The 10858-nt window shown below is 38.0% G+C and overlaps 1 protein-coding gene across 1 annotated transcript; it reads right to left on the reverse strand.

The window, feature by feature from the left end:
• Positions 1–9439: 9439 nt before the first annotated feature.
• LOC126795484 (protein FAR-RED IMPAIRED RESPONSE 1-like) lies at positions 9440–10858 on the reverse strand. The gene has a single exon (XM_050522318.1). The coding sequence runs from the start codon at positions 10856–10858 to the stop codon at positions 9440–9442; it is 1419 nt and encodes a 472-aa protein (XP_050378275.1).

The raw sequence follows: 10858 nt of genomic DNA on the forward strand, positions 1-10858 counted from the left end.
GGTTTCATGGTATTCTTACAATTATTCATCTTTGAATTAATCTATGATCATAGTATTTTGGAAATTGATAAATCTATTCACCCTGTCGTTGCTTGGACCAACGAGAATTGCAAGAAAATTATGAAATGGATAAACATGGAGGGGGGATTACACAAGAAGTTGATTTATGTCTTCGTAATGCGGAGTCTGAAAATAAGTTCTTATAACTCAGACGAGTCAGGTTCACCTTCAGAACCTGGTAACGCGATTGCAGAATTGGAGATTATTGAGAATGAAGCTATGAAAATTGAGTCAGTATTGGATAATATGGAGAGTCAGATTCAGGAGGTTAGAAACTGTGTGAAAGAAGTAGATTACATAGCATCTATTATGACTGAAGCAAGGGTGAGAAGCGTGATTGTGGAGGCTGTGAAATTTAAATTTGGGAAGTTGGGGAAAGGTATATTTTCTGCTGTCGATAGTGATCTGGGAGCGAATGATGATGCACTCATCGACATGGGAATGGAATACGAACCATTGTCAAGGGGTCAGCTTTCACCTATAACTGAAGAGGAAATGTACAACAACCCTGACGATCCAATAACAGAGGTAAGAATAATTAATATGTTGTAGAGATAAAATTTGTTAGTTTTCTAAAATATGGTGAACAATTTAGATTTGTCAACCAAACAACTTGTGGGAGCAATTTGAATAGGTATGTGGTGCACCTTAACGGAGAGAAAACTGTTTTCATAAAATCGTAACTCATTTATTTATACTTTGGATTTGTAATTAATAATGGATATATGCTATTTTGTATGATGGCAGGAAACGATATTTGATGAAGTGGATAATATTACTGGAGTTGACACCCAGTGTGATGACTTTGGTAGCTGGAATGAGCAGTGCGAGGTTACAAATGACAATCTTGTTTTTCCATATGTTGGAGAGATGTGTCCAACAAGTTTGGAATTAATGAGATTTATCTTCACCCAACCAGAGCAACAAGGTGATATTCCGAGGTAAGTGGGAGTAATCCAGCTGCGATAGTATGTGAATATATTCATAATGAAATAGATGATATAATTGGTAAGCCAGCATGTTAACTTCAACATGCCTACAGGGACGCCATAGCCCGGCACGGTGAAATTGTAATGAAAAAGGATGAATTTTATTGTCTTCGGCCCGGAAACTCCATAACAAGAAAGCTATTTATGATACTGGTTACCAGTCATGATTTGGTTCCTTACTTACTGGACCCTAATTACTAACCCGCATTCCATGTAATGTTGCTGATAAATATTGTAAGGTCATCAACCTATGTGCTGCATACTTGTGCGATCCGGACTCCACCTCCTGGTTTTTCCCGGCAGATTTCAGTGTACGTTATAATTTGTAATTCTGTTATAAGTATTATACTTTGGAACTGAGATAAAAATTTAAATTGTAATTTGGTGATCATATTAGGAACAGAGTCTACGATCACGAACAGATTTGGGAGGACATTCATCCTTAGATTCCATCTAAGACTATGTTCTCTGCAGATATTTAATAGGCGATTAAAACGGTGCTCCAAGGTATGTAATCCGTCAATTCCCAAAGTTACTGAATTCAATGCTGTAGGAGCAGATAGAGTATTACCCAGCAATAATTCATTATATGCAGATTTTCATCCCTGTGGAAGACGGAGTTTTACAACAGTGGTGGTTGGTTGTAATCAAATTGGAGGATAAAGTTGTTGTGATATGGGACAGTTGCTCAGACACTGCGCCCCTAACTCAGAGGCTTGAAGAAGCAACGCACGTGGTAAATTTTGTTTTCAACATATTACAGGTAACAACCTGATATGTTGATGTACATTTAATAAAACCACTTTACACGCAGGTTGACTTGGTTCAAACGGTCTTTGCGAGTGATATGAAAAAACCGGGGGATATATACTATAATTTAGGAGTTTTTGAAAAAATAGTTGCCCCTCATACACACGTCGTTTCAGACAAAGACGATACGGGCGTATCTGTCATAAGGAACATGCAGTGTTATGGGGAGCCTTGGTTTGAACAGGTATGTGAAGGTAGTGTGAAGCATGGTTTTTTTTATCAGCGTCACCTTCTTTTATGACCTTCAAATGGTAAATAAGACTTGTATTTATTTGTTTTGGACAGTTTCAGTCCATCAAGGAGAGGAGTGAAATAGCAGTATGAATTTTGAAAAACCAGAAAAATGAGGAACTGAAGTCAGTTGCTGCAGCGGTTGGTCTGTTTGTGAAAGATCTAATGCGGGAGGAGGTTCATACTGTGGAAGGAAAAAACCAGAACAATTGTAACGAAGGAGGGGAAAATGTTATTCCTTCGACTGAGGCTCGACAGGGAAAAAAACCCATTCCTACCGGGTGGAAACTGCAATCCCATCATAAGCGGAAGGACCGGGTTTGATTTAGAACCTTAATTTATTATAAACATATTAATATCATCTCTTTAAGTAAAAGTATGTGCATGTTAACAAAATTTATGTCCCTCCTCTCTGTTATGTAACTTGCTGATGATTAAGATGATTAGGTCCCTCTGTCCTGTGTTTTGCAAACAAAAATATTCTCACATTGGCACTTGTCGCTAGCACTTATGTTTTTTCAGCTGTTTCCGGGCATAAGGTTCTGAAAAATGGTAGGCGTTGGTTGGGCGAAAAGCTAGGGACTAGTACCTAGGTGGTTAGTCAGAGGACTAGATGGGAACTAGGTGACATTAAAATTTTTAATTTTTTTTTAAATTTATTGATGATATATAATGGTCTAATATAATAGATTAAAACATATGATTGTATGTATATAGTAATAAACAAGTCTCAAATGCTTTTGTTTAGACATTCAGGATGATTCCAAGGAACTAATGATCATCAATTTACTCTAAAATTTGAATTTGTATAAAAATATACTAAGTAGATAAGGGAGTGATTGATTTGGCTGAGTTCTCTCCACTGAGCCTCGTCCACCGAAAAGAATGGTTTAATTTGCAACCCAGTACTTGAAAAACAAAAAAAACAAAACCTAAAATTTCTAATCCAAAAATCTCACCGCACTATTTTTGCTTCTCTAAATTTCCATTATGATTCCTATCTGAACTTTGTTGTCTCAAATCCCAACCATCAGTCAATTCATCTATAGATCTAAGATGAGAGAAGGACAAATCAATCTCTTGCTTTCATATGATCGAGAGACCGAGAGTAGAGCGTTGTTGTCCTTCTGGCTTCTCCTTGTACTGTTATGCTTTTGTCGTCGTGCCGCTGCCGATAATAATTTTAGGACATCTGAGTTTCATATTTCAAGTGTTGAGAGAACAAGAGATAAAGTCATCTGATCGACGTAGCGCCTGAATCCCAACGCACGAGACTCCACCTAGACCGCCCAGAACGACTAGGCAGCTGCCGAGAAACCCAACGCCTAGTGCAAACGAATTGGCAAAACTCTGGGTTGTCACCCTACGGCTAGCAACTAGGTAGCGCCGAGTTGGCCGCGTAGACCATTTTTTAGAACATTGTCCGAGCATATTATTGAATCCATTGAGTCTTATCAGTCCTTTAGGGTACTCTATCAGAGTAAAAATGTTATTAACTGATTCCTTGCCAACATTTTCCTAATTGGTAACACTATTTAAACTATTTAGAAGCTGGGAGAGATTATAAATTAAATAATTACCAACTATAAAAAAAATTATAGGCAAACCGAACCCAAAAACGCGTGTTACCTAATACCTAGGCACAAAGAGGGCAGATATACATTAATACATTGCATTAGGAGGCCCTAAGCATGAAGGCCCATATAGCAACTATTTTATGGTTTGTAGCCCAGCTATTTTAAGGCTCTTTATCAACACTTTACTTCCAATTATTAAATGTAATAACATAAAAGCATTCAACATGGCCCAAAATGCAGTAATGGTCAGTGTCCCTCTTGAGTTAGGCTGATTTACACAATTTTGGGTTTCGATTATGTTACTAAAATAACCAAGTATGATTGTCGCTTTAGTTAAGTAAATATTACATTCAGGCGTATGAAACATAAAAATCCACCCGCATACATTATCTCTGAAGCCGAATAACCCATAAAAATTACCTAGCCAAAAAAAAAACCTACATGATATTAACAAGATATAAACACTTCATTATGTGAAAGACAATTAAGAGAGCATATTTTCCAGCACCTCTGCGTGCTAACTGGTTAAACTCTTTATACTGACTGAGTCACGGTGTTATAGTTATACGTCATGCGATAAAGATTTCTAGCTCTCAGTTTCTCCCTCAAATTCTATAGTCAATCACATTCTTTCACCGGAGAAAGTATGACCTTCTCTTTTCGTAGTTGTGGCTATAGCTTTTTCTTTGAAGTCCCAATTCAATGTACGGCCCGGATATACTGCCCAAAGTTTGTACTATCCATATAGTTTACTTAGCCCAGGGATGTCATGGATATCCCTCGTACAGTATAAAATTGAAGCGAAAGTCGGCATTGGTGTGAGGTGATTGAAAATGTAAATTAAGAAAATGGATCAAAATGTACTATTTTAAACTTTGAGTCTTTGAGGGACGACATGTGGTCGGATGGGAGTGTTGGGAGTGGGTATGAGTGGTATTATTGCATTTGGGTGAGAAACCCCAAAGTGATGAAATGACAGGAACCCTACCTATCTAATTATGGTTCGGCAGCGAAAGTACGAAGCACGTGTAGCTGGATGACCCCATACATTTGCGCCATTTATTAATGGCATGGGTTGTCAATGAGCAACATAAGTGTTTGGAAGCACTGGAAATATAATCTGATTGCACAGACATACAAGGCCGGAGTCTAACGTACTGCCGAAATCAAAGGAATCATCGTCAACCTCAAGAGTCTGTTGCCGTAAACTACAATTGTGTGGCAGCGGTCAAAGGTGGCCAATATGGTAAGGTTTGGTTAACAATAGTAGGAGAAAAAGCTGTATATCTTATAAAGGCTGGGGATGGTGACAGGAATATTAACTGCGAATATGTGTGTCAGGGAAGTATATATTCAGAGAACTAGGGCATTTAAGAAAGTACAATAGTAGATGAATGGAAGGTAAAATCATCATATAATTATGTTAATTCTTCTTCTTGGATCAAACTATCCTCCTGCATGTGTTAAATTCCAGATTCGCGTATTACAAACAATCATATTCATAGTAATAAGTTTATATAAATGAGGAAGGCAAGGTGTAGGATGAAATAAGGGTAATGATAGAATGAAAGATGAACCATACTTTTTTATCATAAGGTTATTTGCTAAGTAGGTCCGCATATCTGCTGCTGCTGTAGTTTATAATTGGAAGGGGTGGGTTTTTATAATTATGAAAATATGAAATGGAATAAAATACAAATAAATCATATGGTACATGAGATATGAATGGTCGAGGGATATCCCTTTTATGTAAGGAAGACAAATGCATGATTTAATGTCTGATTCATGCTCGGGAAACTTATTCAGGCAGGGGGTGAAGAGATCTGTTCAAACTGAAGAATTATAGCACCATGGGCAAGAAGAAGAGTTTGGATAAGGTGAGTTAGTCGTCCCCAGGGTTTAGTTTTAATGCAGACTGGACTCACGTGGAATATGTATGTTGACTGTATCTGAAAAAGATTCTTTTACAGAACTAAAATGAACAATGTTTGTGTACACATCAGAAAACCAAATCATGTCAATAAAAAAGGTAAATATAATTATTCATGGAATGGGTGGATTAAATTGAAATTGAATATGGTGAAAGAAATAAGGTGGGAACATATATGTTGGCCTATTTCATTGTTGTTGAATATTGAGCAGTGTGTATGTAGCCCTTTGCATGAACCATATATAAGAATATCAGCCGATGGTTGTCAACTCAGGTTATGGAAGAAACAAAAGGAAGATGTAATTTACAGAACCAGGATAATGAAGAGGAGGAAGAAGGATCTATTGTTAGAGAGAAAGAAGAAATGCAACATGTGTGGGGGATAATGGATGGCCTTCATAAAAATGTGTCTCTCTTGGCTGATAGAGTATCAATGCTTGAGCCGGCAATGAAAGAGATTAAAACAGGTATTGGGGCGGTCACAGCCGCGGTGGAACCATTCAAGGAAGGGAAATTTGAGACAATGATTAAGAGGATAATGACTGAGGTGTGAATGTCTGAAAAGAAAACTGAAGGAGTAAAGGGTCAAAAGTGCGACAACTACGGAGCACACGTTAGGAACGCTGGCCTACAAATGAAGAGATCACAGAGGACCCCTTTGTTGATCAACAAGACTGGGAAACAGGGTTTGGAAGATAATTCACATAAGAAAAAGGTTCACTACAATTTACTATATTGCTAGAATCATATTACAACCTATATTTCATTGAATGTCGCAAATGTCAGCTTGTAAGTTAAAAAAGAAAAATAAAAAAACCCAATTAATTGAGTTTTTATATGTACATGTGTGTAAATTAAATTTAATTAATATTGTCAGGGCCAAGATGGAGAATATGACCGAACTGCTTCGGGTTGCTCAGTTAGCCCAGTTGAAATCCCTAAGAAGAAGAATGAGACAGAGGCAAAGAAAAAAGGACAGCCTATATTGGCACAAACAAGGTTTAAGCGTGCTTTATTTAGGGATGAAGCAAATGAGGACCCGGTAATCAACCAGATAAAAAAATATGTTAATCGATCAAGGGTGTTTTGCAAAGCGGGACCATTCAACGTAAAGAGCGGACTTACAAAGGATGAGTGCCGCCTGATAAAGTTTGCTCTATTTGATTTGCCGCCAACTGAAGAAGGTTCCAAGTAAGGATCTTAATCTCCATGTAAGTATGTTATATGTTTACACATATGATATAGTATGTTGTACTAACAATTGAAATTTTATGTAAACAAAGTGAGGTGGTTAATTCTTGTGATGGATCGCATGTCACAAGACTAGAGCTCCAAACACTAGGACCGAGGGGATTAATTTGTTCAGGGGTAAGACATATTAGAATATATATTTGAAATTAAATAGGTAAGATGAATGCCATGTAAATAAGGAGAGATATATGCAAATTGATGTCTAAGTGATTTTAACTCACCTATGTACAATGGCAGGTCATCAATACATTTGCAAACTATCTCAACAATGATCTAGGGGACTGGTACCTGCCAACTTATATTTCTGTAAGTGAAAGACTTAATTGGTATAGTAGCAAGCATATTATAAGACCTTACAAATGAACAAGCTCATATTGTCAGGAGGCTGTTATTGGAGGGAGAGATCCGAAAACTTCGTACCAAATGTGGGTTGATCATGTAAGCATTGTTGGTCGTATGTACTGGTTCATTGGAAAACTGGCAGACTGTAATCGGGTAAGTTCCTTAATTGATCGTACTCACTATGACACATATGTAACTACTTATTTACTTTCATGCCTGGACTCGTGTCTTAATATTAAATAACAAAACATGGAGTGATGCCATAGTAATGGATAATGGTTGACAGATTTTTGCACCCATCAATGAGCCCAAGGAGAGTGGGGAAATTGGACACTGGTATGTCCTGCTCATTCATGTGAAGGAGCGATATGTGGAGTTGCTTGACAGTGCGGCATCTGACACTACATTGATTTCCAGACGCCGGAATGCAATACACACGGTAGGAACTCAACCCGGCCTAAACGTTTTCAAATACATGTTAACATATACTATATTTAGTCCGTACTCAGTCGTTAATAACCTGTTGAATTTATTTTATGAAGTTAAATCTCCTCGACAGCATATTCCTGGATGAAATTCTCGAAGTCATGGTACCTTTGTGCACAATGTCATTGTTCCCTTGGGCGTTCACTGCCGATGGATTTATCCAGCCCAATGGTGTAGACTGTGGGATATGTACCATGAAAAATATGGAAGATCATGCAGGGAGTTGGGCATTAGGGGTAAAAATGGTCTAATAAATGACAAGTCCTATAAAATGAAAATTTACTTGCACAAAAAATTTAATATTTCTTTTGTAATTCGCATTGTAGTACGATTCAGACAAAGAGCGCGCAAAGCTCATGCTGCAAATGCTGATGCATCCAAGGAATGAGGTGAAGAACCTCAAAGAGATGGTTGACAGATCATTTGTCCGTTGGGAAGGAAGAAATCTCCCAGATGGTCAACGAAACCAAGCAAAGAAACCACCTGCAAACCAAAAAAATGGAAAGCGTAAAGGAATGGACACAGTTTTGGGGGGTGATTCAAAATCACCAATTGAAATTCCAGAAGAATCACTTGTCAAACTGTCATGTGACGATACATGAAAGGTCGTAGGTAAAAAGGGAAGGAAAAAATGATAGGGAATCTACCAGAAAAAAGTTAGGGGTTAAGGGGTGGGGGTGTCATGAAAATTGGGTGTATTAAAAATTACTCCTTACTGTTAGTTGCAGGAATTCGTATTTTTGCTGGGAGTATTAAACCACTCCTCTCCCAGGATTATGATATCGATATTTCCAGGTTTTTGTAAACTTAATTAGACTGGAAATGGATGGACTATGATGGCATCGTTTTAGTTAGGGATTAAGTAGGTTAAGCAAGATGTCTGTGGTTGTAAGTTCGAAGTTTATCTTGTTTGTTGCAGTGCAAACACCACTCTAGTTGTGGTATTTAGCAACATGTTTATTTATAGGGACTCATCTTTTAAGTACTTGACGATATTGCAGTTTTAAACAATTAATGTTTAGTTGTTCTTTCTTGCCTTTATATAGATATATACTCGTTGTAGTCATACGGTATGTTTACATGAAATCAGGCCACCGTGCAAGCATCTCTTTGGAAAATAAGTCGATTTGTTTTGGCACATGTCTTCATATAAAGGTCATAATGGTGAAAGACCATCCTATATTTCTTATAATAAGGGTAATCAAAATATAACCCGTGCTCATCCTCTGCTATGTCTGATAAGAGCTCAAAATATATAAGGGTTATCCAATGCATAACCAATCTAAAACATCTGCAGGTTAAATCGCACGGTTCATTTATAAATATAGTGACAATTGTCTCCATCATATTACATAAATTTTACTGAAGTTAAAACACTTTGAACGACAGTCCAAACATTAAGCAAAAAATGCAGTCATTAACACATTCCAGTCTTACATCCAAAAATTTCCTCTGCACAAAATCCTAATTCATCGCCGCCTGAATTGTACACACAACAAACTATTGAAAATAGACCAATTATCAGCATCATGAACGACATCATCAATGAATAACATAAAGTTCACAATAGAACATGGTTCAAATCGGAAATTAATAGACAACTGCATATAAGCTTAAAAAGGAATTAAGTACCTGGGTGGTAGACAAAATATGTGGCCTGACCCCTGGTCTTTCATGAAAAACATAAAGTACTCTTCGATTGAAGTTGTTAACATATGCTTTAAACAACTGTCGGACTACAGGCTATCAGGATGTGCGAATTTTTACTCATGATGTATTCCTGCTAATAAGGGATCATCAACACTGAATATACAACTGTCTTCTTCCATATCTCGGATGTGCGATTTACACTCAGCTGAAAACTTATCAGACCTATAATCATCATAAAGGGCACCGTTTCTTATATGACATGCAGTTTTCTCAAACCGAGGCAACAACTCATACAACCTCATACAACTGCCCAGCCCAATTTTCATATTTTTGTGCATCCCCTCACACCTTTGTGTGCTGTAAATACCACCAAAAAATACTTCTCTGAAAAATGCCTCGGCCCACCTGTCTTTTTTCTCATACATTCCATTAATCCAGCTGTTGTCTTCTAAATTGTTCATAGCAACAAAGTACTGCCAAGAAACCTCCCATTCGGCAGGTGTGAAACCTGCAAATATAAGGTGGAAGAAATCTCTTTTCATATCCACATCCTTAAGGTAAGATTTGACATTCCTTCCAACATGCCATGCACAGAGTCGGTATTTCACCTCCGGAATTACATTCACCACTGCATTCCTCATTGCTTCATCACTGTCGGTGATAACAGAGGATGGTTTTTGGCCATTCATAGACTTCAGAAAAGCTGTCAACACCCAATCGTATGTCTCTTCAATTTCGTCCGCCAGAAGTGCACAACCAAATATGACTGTGGCTCTATGGTTGTTAGTTCCAACGAACACAGCTAGAGACTTATCATAAATGTTGGTTTTATAGGTACTGTCAAATATGAGTACATCACCAAAGGTGCAGTAGTCATCATACGATTGTCCGTCGCGCCAAAACATATTGGCCAGCCTCCCAGTATCATCAACACTGAATATACAGAAGAAATTAGGGTCCCTGATGGCTTTTAATTTCATCCAAGTAATTGATGCTTGGGCGTCACCGTCCATTATAAGCTTCGAGTGCTCCCGCTGAACTCTGTTATACAAGTCCCTTTCAGTGAACCCAACAAATTCATGCCCTCTAGCTTGATGCACGAGATATTCGTAAGCACGCGCAGTTCCAACAGATACATTCCGAAGAGACATCACTTGAGCAATGTCATGATCTTTAACTGCTCGGTTTGACCTCACAAAATGCTTGTGTTTCCTTCTAGTGAGAGGGTGATTGTGCTTGGTTATGAACTGAGAAACATAGAAGAATGTACATGTTCTATCTTTTCTAAAGGTAATTGAAGCCGGACAATTGCAGCGAGACAAACGACATGACTTGTGTGACCGCTTACGGAGCCTCTTGAACAAACATAAACCATTATCAACCTCATCTGCCATGGACAGGCGCAAACGCTTGTCCTTTTTCCCCTTCACGTTATCAACAAGGATCTCCTCATCCGATTCATAATCAATTTCATTTTCACTACCACTACCGTCCTTACTCACACTACGCTCCCCTTCTCTGGAGCACACCAT

The sequence above is a fragment of the Argentina anserina genome, chromosome 5 (genome assembly GCF_933775445.1).
Source record: "Argentina anserina chromosome 5, drPotAnse1.1, whole genome shotgun sequence".
Taxonomy (NCBI): Eukaryota; Viridiplantae; Streptophyta; class Magnoliopsida; order Rosales; family Rosaceae; genus Argentina; species Argentina anserina.